Source organism: Nothobranchius furzeri, chromosome 16 (genome assembly GCF_043380555.1).
Source record: "Nothobranchius furzeri strain GRZ-AD chromosome 16, NfurGRZ-RIMD1, whole genome shotgun sequence".
Lineage (NCBI taxonomy): Eukaryota > Metazoa > Chordata > Actinopteri > Cyprinodontiformes > Nothobranchiidae > Nothobranchius > Nothobranchius furzeri.
The window spans coordinates 60921872-60945058 of NC_091756.1; the positions used below are offsets into that span (position 1 = coordinate 60921872).

Below are 23187 nucleotides of genomic sequence, written 5' to 3' on the forward strand. Positions count from 1 at the left end.
ACCTGTGTGATGAGAAACTGATGGCAGGTAGAGGTTTACAAAATATTCTGCACGAAAACGCTGTAGATGGGAACTGTTTACAGGTCTGCAGCGAGACACCTTGGTCATGGCTGCACTCAGACTAGCTGTTAGCTCATCAGTCCCATTAGTAAGATGGTAATTAAATATTTTCAACAGAAACACATTTTCTCGTTCTCAGGGCACAGACACTACCATGCTCCAAAAGATGAATAACGTTCATGAGAAAGGAAACGTCTACATTCCCCCCAAAAACAACCACGATACACAGTTTGGAATCCAGCATTTTGCTGGCGTGGTCTACTACGATTCCAAAGGTGCTTTTCCAAAAAAAAAACAATCAAAAACAGAAAATCATTCAGTGTCAAACGGCAAACTGTATTCTTACCATTTGTGCAATGTTTCAGGCTTCCTTGAGAAGAACCGTGACACACTCAGCCCAGACCTGATTCAGCTGGTGATGACCTCCACCAACAAACTCCTCAAACAGACGTTTCAGGAGGATCTGGGCCCCAGCTCCAGTGTGATCAAGAGTGTCAACCCCAAGATGGTCATCAACACAGCCAAGAGCAGTCTTCGGGTAAACCTTCAATGGCCTGAAGATGCCGGGTCATCAACGTTACTTAGGTATGACCTTTATGTTTTGTCTGATAGCAAACGTCTGATGGTAAGAAGCGTGTACCGACTCTGACCGGTCAGTTCCGTCAGTCTCTGGACTCCCTGATGAAAACTCTGACTGTGTGCCAGCCTTATTTTATCCGTTGCATCAAACCCAATGACTTCAAGAAGCCCATGGTGAGTCCACTCAGCCAGAACACATCCTAATTACCTATGGGAGGGGTTACATCATGTCTTCGTGTCAGCTGTTTGACAGAGAGCTGTGCATGCGTCAGCTCCGTTACTCCGGGATGATGGAGACCATCAAAATCCGAAAGGCCGGGTATCCCGTACGCTACACCTTCAGTGAGTTTCTGGATCGCTACCGTGCTCTCCTCAAGACTTCCACGTGTGATCCTAAAACGGTGAGTTAGGCACAATGAATTAGTTTTGTTTATGATTCCTTATTTCAGCTAGTCTCACCTGGTATGTGTTTAATTTGTGGTGGAACAGGAAAGCAAGGAGAAATGCTGCGAGAGCATCTGTGGGAGGGTGCTGGTGGGACAAGGCGACTGGAAGATCGGAAAGACGAAGATATTCCTAAAGGTGCGGCTGACATTTGTTTTGTCTTAAATACATAAACAGCATCTTTTACAGTGTAAGGGAAAAGGCGCAGCTGCCTTCTACGGTCCTGGTGCTACCGCTCAAAAGGAATATTGCTGCTCATGTCTGACTGGAATTCTGGGGTCACAAGCTGCATCTGGCCGGCTGACCCCAGAATATGGGTTGAGTTAAAACAGGTCAGAGATAAAGGGAGACGCTTCACCATGCAGGGCTCCAAAGGTTAGGGTCAAAACTTCTACATGCAATCTAAAATCGACTGTTAACTAGAGGAGCAGCAGAGTTTTATACAACCTGAACGACGATCTTGAGACGAGTAAAATGACTTTTACAGTAGCCCAGACATGAATTAAAGCATCATCTTCACTTCAACATTGGAAGCAAAGAGGTTCAGCTTTGAGATGTTGCCAAGATGGAAGAAAATTTTTTCATCAGCAGTTTTTATTGATGTTTCAGTGACCTCACCAAGTCAAAATTAACACCCAAGTCTGGGCAGAAGAAAGGAACAGACCATGTGTTTTATTATCAGAGGAAGGAAACTGTTGGAGGCAGTTAGAGTCTGATTGCTGGTTTTATTTTTCTCAACCACTGGTTGGTGTTGGACAGGGTTAGGATTAGACCAGTAGGAGATATACATATACAACGTTATTTAGGTATATATATATATATATATATATATATATATATATATATATATATATATATATATATATATATACCTAATATATATATACATATATATCAATATCAATATAAATATAAATATATCTATTATATATATATATATATATATATATATATACACACACATATATATATATATATATGTGTGTGTGTGTGTGTGTATATAAATGTCATACTGCAGGATATTGTTGGTAAGAGACATGATAAGCTTCTATCTTAAAAGAAGCAGAAATAAGAGTATCGGGTCCTTGATGATACCAGAACCACTGATGGACTCCCAAACCTTCAGTGCAGAAAGCTGTAAAATGACGTTTGTTTTAAGTTTTTTTAGCTATCACGCTTGGCCAGTTCAGTCGCCCTCTGTGTCGTGGACTTTTACTGGAAGCAGCTTAAGGCGTAGTGATGTGCTTTTCACTGCACAACACCACATTGAGAGCTGGTGTAGTGCAGGAGCAGAGGGCTTTCTACCAACTGGTTTTTACTTATAGTATTACTTAAAACCCTAGTTAGAAACTCTACTTCATGTCATACATTCACACTCCATCTTAAGAACTGGATTTCAAGCACACAAAAATGTGAACACCTCATAATAATCAGTGGATATTTGTTTTTAGACTTTATTGTATAACCTATTAGATGTATGAGGGATTGATGGATATATGGCAACTTTGGATTCTTTAATGAGTTGTGTGGTTATATGAATATATGTTTTTATGTTTTATTCGAGTAAGTGCAATGGCATTGTGTTTTATTGTTGTATATTAATTCTTGTGCTATTTATTACGCTCATTTAATATGTTCTCTCTTTTTAGCCGTCGTGTGCTTAGTATAACATCTTGCCAACGGACTACAGTTGAAAATTCGCCTGCTGGCTAACACTGGCACATTTACAGAAATGTTTATTAATGTGCACTGTCCTTAAATAAATGAGAAAAAAAACCCAAAGTAATTTCAGGTTTTCTTGAGTGTATTTAAGGAATACCAGCTTCAAACTACGATTTCCTCCAAATTACAGAGAGAAACAGAATCTCCATTCCAGGTCTACATTTTGAGGGTCTTCTGAGTTGTATACTCTGAACAAATTATTTTGTTTTTTTTAGATAATTTTAGATGAAAAGATGCGGTTTTCTTGCAGGATTTTCACGACACTATGCTCGAACTGGAGCGAATGAAGGAGCTGAATGCAAAAGCACTTCTGATCCAGAAAGTTCTGAGGGGCTACAAATACAGGTACCTAATAAAATGATGTGAAATGATCTTTTATTCTTTCCAGCTAGTTTCTGCTTCATTTCTGTTTGGTTTACGACCCCTTCAGGAGAGAATTCTTGAAGAAAAAGGCATCCACTCTTATCATTCAGAAAAGCTGGAGAGGGTACAAAGGCAGGAAGTTGTACAAAGTGGTGAGTCACTTTTTACTGATTTTAATGGGAATGTTGCAGACCTGATCTGCATTAAACACTTTGTGATGCTCCAACTTTAGGTGCAGCTGGGCTTTGCGAGGCTGCAGGCACTCGTTCGCTCTCGTCAGCTTCACCTACAGTATAAGAAGAAACGGGAGGGCGCTCTGGTGCTGCAGACCCAGGTCAGAGGGTACCTGGCCAGGAAGGAGTGGAAGCGTAAGAGAGATGCAGTGATCGTGCTGCAGGCACATACCAGGGGAGCTCTGGCAAGAAAAGCTCTCAACAAGAGGAAGAGAGATGTACGTTTTTTTTATCACCTACTGTTTTACACGAGTTTCAGGACTTTGACCCCTGTAACTGATCAAGTATTTAATTTCTAGGTAATTATTTAAACGTTTGGAACTTGTGTTGCTCTCCAGACAACTAAAGTAGGTCAACCAGAAAGGTGGGGGGCTCAGTGTTGCCATGCCAATACCATCCATCCATCCATTTTCATCTGCTTATCTGGAGTCGGGTTGAGGGGGCAGCAGCCCAAGCAGAGAGGCCCAGACTTCCCTCTCCCCAGCCACGTAGACTAGCTCCTCTGGGGTAATCCCAAGGCGTTCCCTGGCCAGCCGAGAGGCATATTCCCTCTGGGTGGTCCTGGGTCTTCCTTTGGGTCTCCTCCTAGTTGGACGTGCCCAGAAAACCTCACCAGGGAGACGTCCAGGGGGCATCCTAACCAGATACCCGAGCCACGTCAACTGGCTCCTCTTAATGTGGAGGAGCGGCGGATCTACTCCTAGCCTCTCCCAGATGATTGAGCTTCTCACCTTTACTCTAAGAAAGAGCCCAGACACCTTGCAGAGAAAGCTCATTTTGGCCGCTTGTGTCCGCAATCTCATTCTTGCAGTCGCTATCCAAAGTTCGTGACCGTAGGTGAGGGTCGGAACGTAGAACAACCAGTAAACCGAGAGCTTCGCCTTCTGGCTCAGCTCTCTCTTCACCACCCTGCGTCACTGAAGGCTCAGCACCAGTCCACCTATCGATCTCACGCTCTGCTTTCTCCCACTTGTGAACAAGACCCCGAGATACTTGAACTCCCCCACTTGAGGCAGGACCTCATTCCCGACCTGGCCATGCTGATGAAACAGTCTTGACCTCGATCTCAGTTTTCTCCTGTGCTCTTCCCCTCAGATGTACCTCTCTGCTAAACAGAAAGAGGAAGAAAAGCAAGCCCTTCTGGCAAAACAGAAACACTTGGAGGAAGTTTTGAGGCAGAAGAGAGAGACGGAGGCCAACGCCCAATCTGACAACATCACCGACCAGGAAATGGTGGACACCATCTTTGGATTCCTGCCTAATATTGTTGGGGGGCAGGAGGGTCAAGCCCCCGCGGGATTTGAGGTTTGGGACCTAAACGCTGATTAAGTTTTGAGTGCTTTTAGAAGCCAATCTAACAGTTTCTTTGTTTACAGAATATTGAAGGGAAACGGACAAATATTGAGGAGATAGACATTGATGAACTTCCAATGGAGGAGGACCTTCCCAAAGAAGATTATGATGACCTGGACGAATACTCCTTCTCCAAATTTGCCTCGATGTACTTCCAGGGCGCAGCCACCCCCACCCACATTCGGCAGAGGCTCCGACAGCCCTTACTCTACCACGAGGATGAGGGAGATGTTCTGGTGCTTCTCTTACACAACTTATGTTTAAATGTTTCGCTTGCTTTTCTTCTATTTTATGAAAATACAGTGACTTCTTTTGTTTTGTAACCAGGCTTCACTTACAGTGTGGTGGATCATTCTGAGATTCATGGGAGACTTACCCGAGCCAAAAAAACAAACCAGAGCTCAGGAAACATCCACCCAGAGAAGATTTATGCCACAGGATTTGATCTCCAGGCAGGACCGACGTCTGAGCCACATGGTGGGCCTGGACCAGGTGTGTGTTTCGTCTGTGGAGAACTTGAAAGCAATCTTTTCTTTGTTCTTTTATTGTGACAAAGTTCATTTCAGTAACTCCATTCAAAAAGTGAAATTTGTATATTAGACTCATTCATTACACACAGACTTATAAAGTTTAAATGTTTATTTAGTTTAATGTTGATGATTCTAATTGATGAAAACTGAACTCAGTATCTCAGAATATTAGAATATTGTTAAAAGGTTCAATATTGAAGACTCCTGGTGCCACACTCTAATCAGCTAATTAACTCAAAACACCTGCAAAAGCCTTTAAATGGTCTCTTAGGCCCTGTCCACACGTAGCCGGGGATCTGCCAAAACGTAGATATTTTTCTACGTTTTGGCCTGTCATCCACACGAAAACGGAGTTTTTTCACACGAAAACGGATCTTTTTAAAAACTCCGGCCAAAGTGAAGATCTGCATTTTCTCCGTTTTGGGTGTCTGCGTGTGGACGGACAAAACCGGAGTTTTAAGGTCCGCAACGTCACTTTCCGTGACAAAAAATGCTGACATCACGTGTGCGACCTGTGTTTACACTAGCCGGCATCATGGATGCCCTCAGAGCTGCGCTCGCTTTATCAATTGTCCAAGCGCTTTTTGCTTGTTTGTTTTTGCAAGCGGAATTACTGCTCCTTGCTGAAGACCACAGACGAAGGACGAGGTTAAGAACGGGGGAAGTACTGCCGCCTACAGGTCTGGCATGTCCTTAACAACGTATTTATCCGGGTACGTGTGGACAGAGTTTTTTTAAAACGAGGTGGTGTGGATGCAAGTTTTTGGAGGGGCGGATATTTGTTTTTAAAAAAAACCCAGCTACATGTGTGTGGCAATGAAGTTTGTGGCACCCTGCGAGGGAGCACGAGGACGTGCTAGTGGAAAGAGGGGGGAAGATGTGACAGTGTGAGTGTCCTGTCACAGTGTCCCGATTGATCATGCGCCCTGGCTACTTGGCCAACGGGATGTCCCTTTGGCTGACTGGTTAGAGCGTGTGACTCTCACCCGGGAGTCTGGGGATCGAATCCCGCCCGGGCCCTCGTTTCTCCACCTTGCCACATTTGGCGTAATGTGGCAAGGACATCCCCTTGGCCAAGTAGCCAGGGCGCATGATCAATCGGGACACTGTGACATGTGGACTAGGCCTCAGTCTAGTTCTGTAGGCTACACAATCAAGGGGAGGACTGCTGACTTGACAGTTGTCCAGACGACGACCACTGACACCTCTCACAAGGAGGACAAAACACAAAAGGTCATTGCTAAAGAGGCTGGCTGTTGACAGAGCTCTGTGTCCAAGCACATTAATAGAGAGGCAAAGGGAAGGACAAGATGTGGTAGAAAAAAGTGTACAAGCAACAAGGATAACCACACCCTGGAGAGGATTGTGAAGTAAACCCGTTCAAAAATGTGGGGGAGATTCACAAAGAGTGGACTGCAGCAGGAGTCGGTGCTTCAAGAACCACCACGCACCCACGCATGCAAGACAGGTCTCAGCTGTCGCATTCCTCGTGTTAAACCACTCTTGAGCAAGAGACAGCGTCAGAAGTGTTTCGCCCGGGCTAAAGACAAAAAGGACTGGACTGCTGCTGATGGTCCAAACTTATGTTCTCTGATTGAAGTAAATTTAGCATTTTCTTTGGAAGTCAAGGTCTCAGAGTCTGGAGAAAGAGAGGAGAGTTGCTTGAGCTCCAGTGGAAAGTTTCCACAGTCCGTGACGGTTTGGGGTGCCATGTCATCGGCTGGTGTTGGTCCATCGTGTTTTCTGAGGTCCAAGGTCAACGCAGCCATCTACCAGGAAGTTTTAGAGCACTTCATACTTCCTGCTTCTTGCTCCTGACCAACTTTATGGAGACACAGATTTCATTTTCCAACAGGACTTGGCACCTGCACACTGCCAAAGCTACCAGTACCTGGTTTCTGGTATCCCTGTTCTTGATTGGCCAGCAAACTTGCCTGACCTCAACCCCATAGACAATCTATGGGTATTGTGAAGAGGACCATGCAACATGCCAGACCCAACAATTCAGAAAAGCTGAAGGTCACTATCAGAGCAACATGGACTTTTCCATAACACCTGATCTCCTGCATGCCACGCCACATTGCTGCAGTAATCCAGGTCAGATGAGCCCCAACTAAATATTGAGTGCTGTTCATGCTCATACTTTTTATGCTGGCCAACATTTCTAAAATTCCTTTTTCTTGCATTGGTCTTTATTGATATTCTAATACTGTGAGATACTGAATTTGGGATTTTCATTAGTGATCAGTTGTAATCATTAACATTAAAAAAACATTTGTGTGTAATGAATGAATCTAATATTCAAGTTTCACTTTTGAATGGAATTAATGAAATCAACTTTGTCATGATATTCTAATTATATGACCAGCACTCGCAGATTCATATTTTAATGTTATTTTGTTTCAGAGGGTGTTGAGGAGTAAACCTTCTGCAGCACCAGAGGACCCAACGCAAAAGAGAAAGGGTTCTGTGTTTACAGACATTCTGTCCAAAAACAGGAAGGCCTCTGCAGCGCCCAGCGACACTGCTCAAGACCCAAAGGTGTACACTGTACAGCAAGCCAACCCTCGCACAAGAAAAGGATCCACATTCACTGACCTGCTGTTGAGGAGCAAAAAAGCACCAGCTGTCAGAGACACTGGAAGCTCTCGGTCTGCTTGGAACATCAGGAAACCATCCATTATCATGGAGGAGGTGGGGTGAATCCTGAGCCTAATACCTCTGTTGCAGGTAAGCGTCGACACACTGATGGGTGTTTCATCTTTATTCTTACAGTCGGAGGATTTAACCGAAGTGGCCAAGCCCACCACACTGCAGACTGTGAGTGAGGACAGTGATGTTATGATTGGAGAAGGGCCCACTTTGGACAGGCCCCTGACCTCTCTCGAAAAAGTCCACATCATTGTGGGATACGCCATTGTCAGACCTGACCTCAGGTTTTAACGGTTTCCTTTTAAAACCATATCTTTGCTTTAGCCTATTTAGTTTGATCCAGTTCTAACAACGTTGTGTCCGTCAGGGATGAGATTTACTGTCAAATCTGCAAGCAGCTTCAGGATAACAACAACCGTAACAGCTTTTTCCGTGGGTGGATCCTGCTGTCTCTCTGTTTGGGCGTGTTTCCTCCAAGTGAGCGTTTTGTCAGGGTAAGTAAATCTATACCATCGTATACTAAGGTCTCATAGACGGCATGTTATTGTTTTATTTATCCGTTGTATTCTGTTGTACTGGCAGTACCTACAAAGTTTCATCCGATTGTCTCCGGGCGGATTCCCTTCGTACTGTGCTGAAAGGCTGCGGCGCACCATAATGAACGGAGTGAGAGGGGAGCCTCCAGCCTGGCTAGAACTACAGGTGTGGCCTATAACTACAAATTCATTTAAAAAACAGGAAATCTGTGTTTGGTTGGTTGTCTTTAGTGTAAAAACACTTCCTGGTTATAAATCCACATTCTCATACTCTACTCGTCAAGTGTTCCCAATGACTGAAGGGTTTGTATTTAGGGCTGGTAAACAGTCACGCTCACTGTGACTTCTCAAAACTAATTTTCATTGAGATGTTTGATCAGAATTCACAATATTGCATTTAACAGCAGGGGCGTGTCCAGGGAGTGGCCTGGGGTGGCACATGCCACCCTTGGAATCTGATTGGCCACCCCAGGTGCCACCACACTAATTTACCTTTAAATAGGCTTTTCATTGTCCACAAAAGGCTTGGGGTTAAAACAAAAAAAGCACAACCATTGGTGCCACCCATGCACAAAGTTGTGCCTCACCTGGGCCACCCCATTTTAAAAGATCTGGACACGCCACTGTTTAACAGTGTGCTAACAACATGTCAGCACAATCACCTCATCCGAGCTGTGGCGGAGAGCTGGTGAGCCTCTGTGATTTTAGAGGTATTTAGTCAGGAAGTCAAATCTTGTCATTTTTCAAGATGAAAAATAATTGTAATACCGTTAAAGATACGGAAACGTGCTGTGTTCTGTTTCGAATCTTATTTGATTATATTTGCTGCCATTTTTGGTCATTTCTCTGTACTCCGACAGGCAACCAAGACAAAGAAGCCGATGATAATAACCGTGGCACTGATGGACGGCCGCTCTATTAACGTTCCTCTCGACTCGGCATCTACATCCAAAGAAGTCTGCCAACTGGTATCCAACAAAATCAAACTTAAAGACGTCTTTGGGTTTTCTCTCTACGTCGCCATGTATGAAAAGGTACAACAGTAGAATGGCTGAACATGTATTGAAGAGGCACCAGTCATGAAGCAATACATGTAGCTGTAAAACAGAAGAAATCAGAGATCTCCTATGTAAAGTCTCAGAGGTAGGCTGAGTCAGCTCAACCGCGGGAGAAAGGAGACAGGAAATCTGTGATCCATGTGAAACGGACTGTCAGTCTTTCCATCGAAGGGACGATGAGATATCATGAAGGAAATCTCTTTACTCCACTATAATTTAGCTGGTTTCCTTCTGTTTTATGCTTATATGAATTTGTATTTTAACTAAATATCTCATTTTAAACTCCCAAAATGGTATTTAGATTTGAACACTTTGATGTATTAATACGTGTGATGATTTAACACAAATTATTTGAATTTAGCATGAAATATTCAGAATCTGTTTAGAAAATTTAGATAAATAAATTTTGGTTGAAGTGTTCATTTTTAAGTTTATTTTCATTTGTGTGTTTACACACACCTTCTTTAATTAAACAGTTAAACGGCACATATCAGCCATCTGTGGGAAGGGTTTGTAGAAAGTCTCTTTTTCTTATGCAGGATGAATCTTTTTGGTGTGGATTGAACCCTGATGATATTATTCTGCAGATCTTTTATTGAACCCATTTTAACTTTTTGCTTGATTGCCTAGTTTGGTAATTTGTCAGTGAAAAATAAGTCCCGCCTGGTAGGGATAGTCGACATGTCTGGTAAAATAATTGGAGCAAAACGGTGCACCCCGCAGTGGCGTGTCCAGATCTTTTAAAATGGGGTGGCCAAGGTGCGGCACAACTTTGTGCATGGGTGGCACCAATGGTTATGCTTTTTTTGTTTTACCCCCAAGCCTTTTGTGGACAATGAAAAGCCTGTTTAAAGGTAAATTAGTGTGGTGGCACCTGGGGTGGCCAGTCAGATTCCAAGGGTGGCATGTGCCACCCCAGGCCACTCCCTGGACACGCCCCTGGCACACCATCAGGCATCTGGCACAGACAACTTTTCAGGAAGGCAAAGATAATTTTAACCAGCAGGAACCGTCCTCCGTTGGATGAGTTTGTCCTCCTCCCTCCGGGGAGAAGGTAGAGGCTGCCTCCTATTTGATATGATAGATACAAACATTCATTTGAATCGATGGCTATAAAAGTTATAAATCTGCAGTAGACATTTTAGATGTTTTGTCTTGCGCTGTATAGTTTTTAACTATTCTTAACTGTTTCTACATTGCCTTTTATGCTGTAAATGTTTTTATTTTTGTTTTCATGGAATCCTTTATTTTGGATAGATTGACTTAACAAAGAGTGTTATGGGGTCAAGGTTGAATATTGTGCTGTGTTGTTCACTCCGACCGCTGTTGTGCTCCAAATTTCTCCAAGAGGGATAATAAACTAACTGAACTGAACAGTGTAGCTCAGGGGTAGGGAACCCTGGTCCTGGAGAGCTATTATCCAGCATGTTTTAGATGTTTCCCTGCTTCAACACAGTTGATTCGCCTGTTCAGCAGCTCCCAGGCTCTGCAGAAGCCTGTTAGTCACCTGCTGATCAAAACCAGGTGTGCTGAAGCAGGGAAACCTCTAAAATGTGCTGGATAGTGGCTCTCTAGGACCAGGGTTCCCAACCCCTGGTGTAGCTGTCACTTTGCTGTTGTTACTTTTACCAACAGCACCTCGTGTGTCTCTTCTAATTTCCCACCAGAAATGTTTCTTACAGATTTTTTTTACATTTATGAAAAAGTAGAAACGCATTCTATCTCAATACATTTAGAAACGGTCTCTTCTTTTCCCAACAATGTTTTGTTCACTTGTGCTGAAGGTGTGGGCTCTGGGCAGCGGCCGGGAGCATGTGATGGATGCCATCTCCCAGTGTGAACAGGAAGTGAAGAGGAAAGGAGGCCAGGAGATGCATGCTCCATGGCGGCTCTTCTTCCGTAAGGAGGTCTTTACGCCCTGGCACAACTGCAAGGAGGACAAGATCAGCACGGATCTGATTTACAAACAAGTCATCCACGGTCTGAAGTTTGGAGAATATCAGACCAATAAGGTTGGCTCACTTTGATCAGGATCCTCTGGAGGTTTCCTCCTGTTAAAAGGGAGTTTTCCTCTCCACTGTCGCATTATGCTTGCTTAGTATGAGGATTGCTGTATAGTCACTGACACTAGTCAGTGGCTTGATGCAATTTGCTGGGTTCCCTATATAGGACACATTATTTCTGATTGGCTTAATGAACTGACCTGAACTGGAATGTTTATTATGTGAAGGTCCTTGAGACGACTCTTGTCGTGATTTGGCGCTTTATAAATAAACTTGAATTGAATTGAATCATAAACAAGAGTTTTATCGAATTCTAAACTGACCAGGTTCTCCAAATGTTTCATTCACGCAGGAGGACGATATACTTGATCTAGCTGCAAAGCACCTGTACATCCAGCATGGCTCAGACAGCAGCCCAGACAAGGTGAGGGAGGCTGTGCAGGACTGCATCAACAACTCTCTGTTGGAGGCAAAATCAGAAGCCAGGCTGGTTCAGATGGTCACCGCAGCTCATGCGCAGGTCAGTCAAAGCCTTTGCCAATGCTCCAACATCGTTTTGAGTCGATTAAATATTCACATGTTTTGTAAAACACCCGAGGGTTCGTTCCTGAGGTCAAAGCAAAAACCCGACTCGGTGAAAGCAGAAATGGTCGACTACGCCAGAGAGAGGTGGCCCATGTTCTTCTCCAGGTTCTTTGAGGTTACCAAGCTGTCAGGTAGGAAACTGTTTGTAGGGAACGTTGCGCAAGCTCTTATGTGTGCTTCCTTAAACATTACCTTAAAATAACTCCAACAGTGAGGATGTTAAGGCTGTCCAGCTGACCATGACACGCTGCTGCTGAGACTCTTTACATCGTCTCTGATGATCAGAGAAATCCCAACAATATAAAATGTGTTAATGACGTTCCTAGGTCCCCCGCTCCCAAAGAGCAAGTTCATAGTTGCCATAAACTGGACCGGGATCACATTCCTAGATGAGCGAGAGAAGCGGCTGCTGGAGCTCTCCTTCCCAGAAGTGACTGCAGTCAACACCGTTAGGTACGATGGTGTCTTACTGGTGAAAAAGGACCAGTTAGTAATGGAAACAAATTCACTGGAAGTTGTTGTGTTGCTCAGGGAGGGGAAAACATCTGGCCAGGCCGTGTGTCTGCTGACCCTCAAAGGAGACTTTACTCTGAGTGGATCCACGGCTGAAGACATGTCTGAGCTGATCACCATGTTCCTCAGTGGACTGACGGAGCGTTCCCAGTACGCGGTGGCCCTGAAAGACGTTACCAGCCAAGGTCGATGCCCTGATTCCCTTTCGACATGTTTTCCTTTGTTTTATGAACTTGCTTAACTCATTTAAATAGTTTTTCATTAACTGATTACTGAGTTGTCATCTTCTCCCAAACTCAGATGACCCCACAATCCTGAGCTTCAAGAAAGGAGAGTTGATTATACTCATCAAAGACGATGAGCTCTCTCCGCAGCGAGGATGGATAAAGGGCCAGAATGACGGTACCAAGCAAACGGGAGCCGTCTCCACGGAGGCAATAGTTATCCTGCCCACGCTGAGCAAGCCCACCAATGAAGTCATGGTACCACACACACTCATGCTCGCGCGCACAAGAATAGAGAGAGAGACTAAATAAAAATGGCATGTGTGAGTAATTAGTAAAAATGTGCTTCTTTAATTCAGAATCTGCTCATCCTGTCACCAAACCAAAGAAAGAACCTCATACAGGCAGCGCAGAAGGACATGGGCACGGTGGAGAGGATCGCTCTGGCCACGCTGAAACAATTCTCTCTCGAGTATTTCAGGTAACTTTTGTCTCCTCCTCACCAGTTATTAGATGTAATCATCTCCATCAGTTGATTTTTTCCATCCTGGTTCCCTGACGTTGCAGGCCACCCACCAAAGATGTGAACCGTCAGGTGATTTCTAGGAACGCTGCCCCTGAGAGGCTATGGGCCCACTCCAGAGAGCCCATCAGGCAGCCTCTGCTCAAGAAGCTGGTGGGAAACTCGGAGCTCAGCCACAAAGCCTGTCTGGCTTTCACCGATATCCTCTACACACAGGAAACATCAGTTATCACCTGGATGTCTGTGTGTTGATGGCTACACCTGTGTAGGGCTGTGCCAGTTTCTAGAACTTGTATTTCTATACTGATTCTGCTCCAACTGATCACAAAAGCTACGCCACTGACATGATTTAGTCACATTTCACTTTCTTAGCAGGCCTTCCTTCCACGTGATGCATACATGCACCACTTCCAAAGGCTACTGTCACAAACAAGCCCACCCAAGAATATGGGATTATGTTCACAATGCACATAAAAAACACACTTCTGGTATTTTCCATTTATGATCCCAACATGTTAAGTGTCATGGTGTTCAGCGATGTTTCTTTACGCGGCTCTATTTTTAAGCACATCTGAGAACTCAAAGCTTGAAACTCACAGCTGTGTTAAAATGAAAACCCGCATCAATCCAATCGTAGGAACTTGGATAAGTCATATTTAAATTTAAGTCAGTCAGCTTATTAAATAGTGTCTCCTTGACCATGGCGTACCGATCCTGAAGTATATGGGAGATTACCCCACCAGGCAGGTGCAGAGTCCCCTCGAGCTCACCGACCTGATCTTTGGCCCCGCCACTAAACACGAGGCTCTCAGAGACGAGATCTACTGCCAGATCATGAAGCAGATGACCAGCAATAACAACAGGTAGGTGTGGTGTTTTTACTATTTTCATCCTACCACCTCACACTGTCTCATTGATCTGTGTATGGACATCCAAACACCTGCATACTGCTGGCAACTCAGGTGATTTAGGCCTTTTCAGCGAGGGAGGCTGATTGTAAAGTAATACAAAAAAGATTTAAACGTTAAATCATTAACACATTTAATATTTAACTACCTTAACTACCACATTTCATGATTCACATTTAGCTCTTAACAATAAAAACAATATTTGAAGTGTTTTGTTACCTTTTTACCACATTTATTTGGAAAATTACACATTGTCTGACAAATAAGGTGTTTGAGACTCAAATCTAAATCTGTAAAGGTAAATCTAAATATTTTAATAAAATCTAAAAATGAAAATAAAATCTTACATTCTGATATTGAAGTCTAAAAAAGTGGTGATTTAAAACTAATGCAACTAACAAGAAAATTCAGACTATCAAAATAAAAGCATGGTGAAGAGATTCCTGAGGTTATTCTAAGTTCTTGCCTGTAACTTCACGTATTTAGGTTTAGTCAGTAAAAACAATTCAGATTTAAATTCATACATTTAGATTTGAATGTAAATATTTAGGTTTAACATAGATAATTGAAGCTAAATATGGTAAAATATAGCTGTTATTGTTTATGTACTATGGGCTTTCTGTACTTTAGATGGAAAACAAAAAACTAAACTACCTTTAGAAATGAAACTGAAATGGAACTGTCTAATGTTTTGGTGCGAGTTTATGTTCAAAACACTTTCATGACTTGTTCTTGAACGTTCCTGGTCCATGTCCAGGTTCAGCATGGAGCAGGGCTGGCAGCTGCTGTGGCTCTGCTGCGGGCTGTTCTCTCCCAGCCAAGCTCTCCTCAAGCACACGCAGAAATTCCTGGAGTCGCGACGCAGGGAGCCCCTGGCCTCTGACTGTCTGCAGCGGCTGCAGAGCTCTCTGAGGTTGGACTGACACATTACTCATGAACTGCACACAGATGTAGCGTGAAAGACTATATGTTAATTATGACCAATAAAATGTGATGATTCCACATAAATATGAGATATAAGATGGATCTTTGAATGTTTAATCAGAAGATTCTAGGGTTCTCAGCTTCTTCGGTGACCATAAACACGCTTCGTATTAATTCAGACAGAGTCAGGTTTATAGTTTATAAAATGAATTTAATTATTTTCTTCACTAATTAATTAATCAATTAATTAATTAATTCTTAATTATACATGACAAGATATGAATAATGAGATGTGGTGTGGTGGATGTGAGATGATGTAATGGAAGCTGGATGTTCAGCAAAACCATTCTTTGTATCTGACAAAGTTGCGAAGTCTAGGTTGTAAAATAATTTCTTATTTGTTTATAAACTAGAGAGTTGTTTATTTTAAAAAACAGCATCAGACGTAATCTGTCGTGCCAAGTCTACGCACCCTTGGTGTGGAGGTTCTCGTCAATCCGGGGATTCGTGCAGATCACTGCCGGTGGAGTGAACCTCTGATATCAGGAACCCGTAGACCGCTCCGATAGGACCCATCCAGTCTGAGATCCCTCCAGGTGAAGGCAGGAAGTTGGAATGCTTATTTGCGTCCAAGGTGAATGTCTGAGAGTTGAAGTCGCTCTGAAAAGAGCTGTTTGGCTGTATCGGCTTGCAGCGTTGCAGAGAGGCTTTTGACTGGGGGTCAAATGAGTTTGTTTCAAAAGAGACTTCTTGCCCGATTTACACAGAACAGAAACCACATACAGTGGTTATAAAAATATTCATCCCCCTGGACGTTTTACCTATTTACTGCTTCCATTTATCGTTGAAATGTGTTTCCCCAACTGCTCTGCACTGTCCAAGCAGCAAAAATGCGCGCCCTCATTATAAGCTCGCTCCAGGTGCACTGCTCCCATCACAGGACTACAGCCATCGTGAGCTCAAACATCCTGTTCGTGCAAATCATCAGTAGGTAGCTAAATGAATTTTGTTTTGTTTGAGAGTGTGTGCAATGGGGTGGGGGGTTCTGCAGTGATTCAATGTAGAACTGCCTCTGATCACCAAAAACACACTATCTTAACTGTGAAGCATGGTGGTGGCAGCTTCATGCTTTGGGATGTTTGTCAGCAGCAGGCCCTGGAAGGCTTGTAAAGGTAGAAAGAAAAGTGAATGCAGCATGAAATAGGAAAATCCTAGACAGTCATTTTATTCTGTTCTCAAAGGGAACATCAGTTTTGGAGAAGATTGACTTCCCAGCTGGAGAATGAGCTGAAGCACACAGTGGATGTTCTGAAGTGACCTGGTCAAAGCCCAGACCTCAATCGGATAGTTTGTGAATAGGCTTCCATAGGGCTCTTCACACCTGATCCTGCAGCAGTCTCACCTGAACAACCATGCAAGGAACAATATAGTAGAACTGCAGCATCCAGATGTGCAACCCTGTTTGGGATGTTTCCACTCAGACTCTGTGATCACTGACAAATGAGGTGCACCCACTTCACACTGACTTGCAGGAGGGAAATATGTATGCATTTGCTTATTTCATCTTGTTTCTCCTATTTGATTGTCACTGTTAGAATTCAGTTTTCATTTTGACATTACAGGGGCTTTTATTGTGAAGGAAGAAAACGTCAGAGAAGCCACATTTTCATGATTTTTTTAAAGCAATAAAAGGGTCTAGCATCAAAAGAAATAGTCACGTGTATAGGCGCATTAGAACAGGTCTGTGTAGATGGCATTCAGCCAGCTGATGAAGACCAAGCTTGCATCACTCTTACCCCAGTCACTCTACTGCGGTGAGAAACGGAAATGTCACACTGTGACATCTTGAGTTTTTATCATGGAAAGCTAAACTGAGATAAAGACAGAATAATCTGTGTTTCAGGGCGGGTTTGGCAGGGAGGAACGGAAGCTACTTGCAGTAATGAGCAGACTAAGAGCTGATCTGCCAAGGCCCATGTGGCCAGAAACCCTCAGCCTTTGCATGGCTTTGTCTATAAATACATTCAGTGTCCTAAACTATGACATCATTCACTTTCACCCAAGCATTTCTCTGTAGAAACAACATGATTCATGTAGCAGCTGTAAAGTCACACAAATAAAAATAAACCTAATAAAGTCTGAGTAAATGATATAATAAAAATATCAGACTTAATATATACAGTCCACTTGACGGTACTGGTAATTAGTGTGTGGATATCATGCATGTGGAAGGTAAATGGCTGAGAATTCCCTGGTTGTGTCTAGGATGGAGCCCAGGAAGCTTCCACCACACCAGGTGGAGGTGGACGCCATTCAACAGAACCGCACCCAGATCTTCCATAAAATCTACTTCCCCAACGACACCGATGAGGTAGGAGCATGGATGATTTACCACCATGGTATGTAGCGCTGATGATCAAAGGTTTGAACTAGGGATGCTCGTTATCGGTCCACCATGAATATCTGCCGATATCGGCATTAAAATGTAATATGTTTCATTTGAGTTTGTGGTAAACCAACAGTGATCTGGGTCTACATCATATAATTTAAATTTGAACATTACATAACGATGTTAAAATATGATCTCATCTTTATTTTGTAAACCTAGTATTGTGTATTGTCTCGTGAGCTGAATATCTCGTTACGTCTCTACTACAGACAAGCGAACACACACACAGAAACAGGCAAAAACATTTTAGCTTTCTTAAGAGGCAGGCCACATGATGAAGAAACAGAACAAGGGTTCATCAGCGGTCCTCCATTACTGCTCTCATCCATCTCCAGATATTTGAGGTGGCAACCAGTACCAGAATCAAGGATCTCATCCAGAACATTTCCAAAAAACTCAACCTGACTTCCTCAGATGGCTTCAGCATTTTTGTCAAAACCCCAGACAAGGTTTGTTTTTTATTTGTAAACATGCTTAACAACCTCTTTAGAAATCTACAGAATCTGTCAACGCTTTTATTGATTTCAGGTTTTAAGTTTGAATCAAACGGACTACTTCTTTGACAGTCTGAGACAAATCACCGACTGGTCGAAGCAGGCCAAGAGGATCAAAGACGGTAACAGAGCATTACATGGAAAGAAAATGTGACATCAGACCATCTTTAATTATTTGTAAGAATGTGTGCGTGTGTGGTTGGGTGTGTTCTTCAGGTGGGCCTGTCAGCCTATCCTATCTGGTGTACTTCATGAGGAAGTTGTGGTTCAACGTAATCCCTGGCCGAGACACAGAGGCTGATCTGATCTTCCATTTCCCTCAGGTAACATTTGAATAAACAGCTTGCAGCAAATTTCTGTTCTGTTTTCTATAAACAAACCCATGCCTCACACACCATGGGAGATTATATCACTGGTCATTCAGCTCTGGCAACATGCTACAGACACAAAAGTGAGGGGCTCTTTTATTTTCTGACCGACTGTCAGCTGTCATTCACACTCATTGATAAATAGTTGGTTCCATTCTGTTCAAAAAAGGTTTTTAATAAATTGACCACTGGGACATGTTCAACCGAGGCGTGTTGCGTCGGCAACGGAGGTGTCAAAGACAACGATTGACCAGCATATGAAAGGTAAATGCTAGGAGGCCATGTCCATGTCATGTTGTGGTGGTGGAGAGCACATTACCCCAGTGCTGGCTGCTCTGCACTGGCTCCCGGTAAAATATCGGGCTCAGTTTAAAATCTTAACTCTCGTTTATAAGGCCCTCCAGGGCAGTGCCCCCTCGTACATTACTGCGCTTTTGAACAGGTATGCTCCATCTCGGTCTCTTCGCTCAGCCGAGCAGGAACTTCTGGTGGTCCCCCGGTCGAAATTTCGATCGAGGGGTAGTCGTGCTTTTTCTATTTTGGCTCCAACTCTGTGGAACGAATTGCCACTGAGCATTAGGCAGGCACCATCCCTTCAAGTCTTTAAGACGCGTTTAAAGACTCATTTTTATCTGATTGCGTTTCAGCGCTAGGGTCACTTGAATTGCCCTAACTTTATGGTTTTAACTATTCTTCTTTTTAAACCGGATGCTTGATTTTATTTTGTCCGACATTTGTTTTTTTATCGATTGGTCTTATTCCAATATCTCTTATCTGTAATGCTGTTTGCTTGCTATTTTATGATTTTATGTTTTTATCCTGCTTTTATGCCCATGCATTGGGAATGTTTTTCTTTTAATGATGTTGTTCAGCACCTTGGGCTTCGGATAATGTTGTAGAAGGTGCTATAAAAATAAAATTTGATTGATTGATTGATCTCCATGTCATGTTGTGGTGGTGGAGCTGACCAGGAGGCAGGAATGCAGGCACGGATAAAGTAAAAATGGGTTTTAATGACAGGATACGGCAGGAACACCGAGAACAACACGGCAAACAACAATGATCTGACAAAGACTGGCACAAGGAGGGAGGTATAAACACACAGGGAAATCAGGAACACATGGGCAGGTTAACGAGGGGCAGGTGAGAACAATAAGGGCTAATCAGGGCAGGAGAGGAACACAGTCAGGAAGGCAGGGGCGGATCGTGACACTCCAAGCCGCTTGATGTTTCTGTGACTACAGCTGGACAGATTATTCAGAGGTTTTATGGGAATTAGGAGATCACATCTAGACTTTTTGGATCAAAATGTGCTGCCCAGAGGTCAGAAAGCTTGATCTGGGTTTCAGGTCGTGGTTCCTCCAGCAGGATAATGAGCCAAAACACATAAGAAAGATTACCATGGGTAAAAACCAAACACAAGACCACGCTGTGTATCCTGGTCTAATCATCTGTAGAAGAAGCTGACACGTCTGAAGAAGGGAGCCTTTAGATAGCTGGAGCAGTTTGCTCTTGAGGATTGGACTAGAATACCTATGGACAGGTAAAGACATCACTCGATTGCCTCAGAAGGTCAAGCTACAAACCACGTTAAATGTCCCAGCCTTTTAGTTTGTTCCAGTTTCACTAGTGTTTAATCATTCTGTTGATCACAATAATGAAAAAAAAACATCAGATTTTGATTGCTTCATTTATGATTACTCTTTTCAACCATTACTTTTGTCCGTTTCAGGCTGTTTCACTGAGCATTGGGAGTTTTTCTTTCTTTGACCAACAGGTTTATCAATGTTTTTATTTTTCAGGCATTAGCATTAGTAAGAATCTCTCAGCTAACTCCCATCAAACCCATTTGTATGTTCCAGGAGTTACCCAAGTACCTGAGAGGCTATCACGTTTGTACTAAAGAAGAAATGCTCAACATCGCAGGCCTGCTCTTCAGGGTGAAGGCCAGCAGCGACAAAAGTCAGCTGGCCATGATTCCCAAAATGCTGAAGGAGCTTGTGCCCACCGACCAACTAAAAGTCATGTCTGAAAACGACTGGAAGAAGGTACAAGTGAAAGTACACCATAAAGACAATACATATGGAAGCATGTTGTCGTCAGTGCAAGGAAATATATATGTAGGAGCAGTATCTCTGCTGAGCCTCCCTGGTTTAGGGGTTCTGGAGAGGAGGGTTTGTCAGAGCGTCGAACCTCGGATTCAGGAGGAGCAATGTGGTTTTCGTCCTGGCCGTGGGACACTCGACTAGCTCTAGACCCTTGGGGGGTCCTGGAGGGTGCGTGGGAGTTTGCCTCACCAATCTACATGTGTTTTGTGGATTTGGAGAAGGCGTTTGACCACGTAGGGTGAGAAGCTTGGTCATCTGCTTTTATTTTCTGATTTATTCACTTTATTTAACTTTGTACTGTTCCATGTTCAGCGCCTTGGCCTTCCTGACAGGGTTGCGGAAGGCGCTTTATAAATAAAGCTTTGATTGATTGATCTGGGAAGGGCTCGGAGTAGATTCGCTGCTCCTCCACATTGAGAGGAGTCAGTTGAGGTGTCTCGGGCATCTAGTTCGGATGCCTCCTGGATGCCTCCCTGGTGAGGTTTTATGGGCACGTCCAACCAGGAGTTGACCCAAAGGAAGACCCAGGACACGCTGGAGGGACTATGTCTCTCGGCTGGCCAGGGAACGACCTAGGATTCCTCTAAAGGATGTAGAGCTGGTAGTCCTTCCTGTTCGCCTGCACACAATCAGGATGTTCCCAAGTGTCAAACAACTAATTACAGCTGAACGTATACAAACAATGTTTACAGCAGCAGTTTAAAAAGTATGCTAATCAACACAAGTGAACACCTGGAAAAAAACTAAGACGATAAAATACAAACGTTCTCAAGCAGAAAGAAACGGAATACAATGCAAGCATTAAAGCATATATTTAAAAAATAACTGCTATTCCGGTAAAAATTCAGAATATTAATACGTTCTTTTAGCGAAGCAGAAGAATGATAATAGCTAGGTTGCAAAACAAGTTTCACAGAAAAACTATATTAATTCAAAAATATTTAGAAAAACTATTTTACATGAAAAGATATACTTATTACCCCGCATCATGTATAGTTAGGAACAAAAATAATAAAACTAAATACTGACGGAAATAACATGTGTTCAACATTCATTCACTCATTCAGCTACATCATGTTCACTTCAGAGTCTAAATACAAAGTTTTTTATAATCGTGATCAGTTTTCACTGTTGGTGACGCATGAAGAAATGCTGAGTGAATTCCCCGAACAGCTGAGGCAGCGGTGATGGGCAGCATTATTTTGTGGTTGAGAAACATAATTAAAGGTTCAAATTAAAGTACCCTACCTTATTTCTGTACACCTCTAAACGTCCCGTGGTGGTATTATTTAAAAAAATATGATGTTTTTATTAAATTATTCCTTGTTCAACCTTTAACATCATCTGGCTCCAACACTGACGTAACATTTCCTTGTTACTTTCATTCTGGGTTAATTTTCCAGTTTCATTATCTTCGGTTCTCATTTATATAAGGAAGTAGCAAAGCTTTGTTTTGACCATTTTGCTGAAGGTTTCAGCTCCTAACCGTCAGAGCGTCACCGGTAGGGATGTAAGAAAATATCGAAATGGCAATATATCGTGATATTTTTTCTAGCAATATCATATCGATATTCAAAAACTGTGTATCGGAAATATCGATATGGCAACATATCGTGATTTTTTTCCTGCGATTATTACATCGATATTCAAAAGCCGTGTATCTAATTCTTGAAATAATTTACATGCAAACTTTTGTGTATTTTCTTTTCGTTTTGTGCAATTCAATCGCCACCCGCTAGTTGGCAGCAGTGTGCAACGGGTTTTGTTTCCACCATTGAAATGTAAATCCCTCCATCATGGTTCAGATACCTCATGTTAAACATGTTACATATCAGTTTGGACTGTTTATTGAACATTCTTACAATACATTCAGTAAAAAAAATGCTTGTAACATCTGACTGAATGTATCGCAATATATCGTGATATATCGTGTCGTCTCCCCTGTATCGTGATATGTATCGTATCACCAGAATTTCAAAAATACACATCCCTGGTCACCGGTGTCACTTCCGTCTGCTTATCTGTGGGCAGTAGATAAAAACAAAGCTTTGCCATTCGGTGTATGGATAAGAACCAAAAATAATGCGAAATAAAACCTCTGTACACATATCTGTTAATATCCGTTATAAAGTGTCCACCAGGACTGCCACAAACGACTATTTTAATAGTCGACTAATCGTGGCAGCGCTAGTGTCCTCTCACGAGCGTTTTCTACATCACAACTTCTGTGTTCTAAAACAAAAACAGCCAACTCACCAGATCCTTTGGACGTCGTTAACATCTTTGCTGTTTAGTCTGTACTAGAACATCAGATGTAATTTCATATTTGGCTAACAGACGGGGTTAATTCACAAACAGTTGGCTCATTTGGCTTCACACCAGCTCACGCGTAACTCACGCAGAATTAACGACTTTTAAAAAAGGACCATGTTGCACGAATAATGGACAACAATGGAGCTCCTTACTGCAGAAGAAAATGGCAGGACATATATTTTCCTGTGTTGAGTGAACAATATATCCATTATCCCAATATGCCTCTCTCAGCATGGGGGGAGCAC

At 42.9% G+C, this 23187-nt stretch overlaps 1 protein-coding gene across 2 annotated transcripts in view; it reads left to right on the forward strand.

Annotated features, from left to right (window-relative positions):
* The window catches only part of LOC107387434 (unconventional myosin-VIIb), a 37304-nt gene that overhangs the window by 10619 nt on the left and 3498 nt on the right, over window positions 1–23187 (forward strand). For both annotated transcript variants that reach the window (XM_070545891.1, XM_054749668.2), the window contains exons 14-44: window positions 200–335; window positions 426–598; window positions 673–813; window positions 882–1040; window positions 1129–1221; window positions 3056–3150; window positions 3236–3320; window positions 3401–3619; window positions 4497–4706; window positions 4778–4990; window positions 5082–5246; window positions 7691–7978; window positions 8060–8220; window positions 8304–8430; window positions 8519–8638; window positions 9333–9506; window positions 11315–11542; window positions 11886–12053; window positions 12132–12249; window positions 12445–12571; window positions 12650–12816; window positions 12932–13113; window positions 13215–13336; window positions 13423–13577; window positions 14088–14241; window positions 15044–15199; window positions 17476–17581; window positions 17995–18108; window positions 18188–18275; window positions 18370–18476; window positions 20384–20569. In XM_070545891.1, the coding sequence (XP_070401992.1) occupies window positions 200–335; window positions 426–598; window positions 673–813; window positions 882–1040; window positions 1129–1221; window positions 3056–3150; window positions 3236–3320; window positions 3401–3619; window positions 4497–4706; window positions 4778–4990; window positions 5082–5246; window positions 7691–7978; window positions 8060–8220; window positions 8304–8430; window positions 8519–8638; window positions 9333–9506; window positions 11315–11542; window positions 11886–12053; window positions 12132–12249; window positions 12445–12571; window positions 12650–12816; window positions 12932–13113; window positions 13215–13336; window positions 13423–13577; window positions 14088–14241; window positions 15044–15199; window positions 17476–17581; window positions 17995–18108; window positions 18188–18275; window positions 18370–18476; window positions 20384–20569 (4737 nt within the window). The remainder of the gene's footprint in view (window positions 1–199; window positions 336–425; window positions 599–672; window positions 814–881; window positions 1041–1128; window positions 1222–3055; window positions 3151–3235; window positions 3321–3400; window positions 3620–4496; window positions 4707–4777; window positions 4991–5081; window positions 5247–7690; window positions 7979–8059; window positions 8221–8303; window positions 8431–8518; window positions 8639–9332; window positions 9507–11314; window positions 11543–11885; window positions 12054–12131; window positions 12250–12444; window positions 12572–12649; window positions 12817–12931; window positions 13114–13214; window positions 13337–13422; window positions 13578–14087; window positions 14242–15043; window positions 15200–17475; window positions 17582–17994; window positions 18109–18187; window positions 18276–18369; window positions 18477–20383; window positions 20570–23187) is intronic.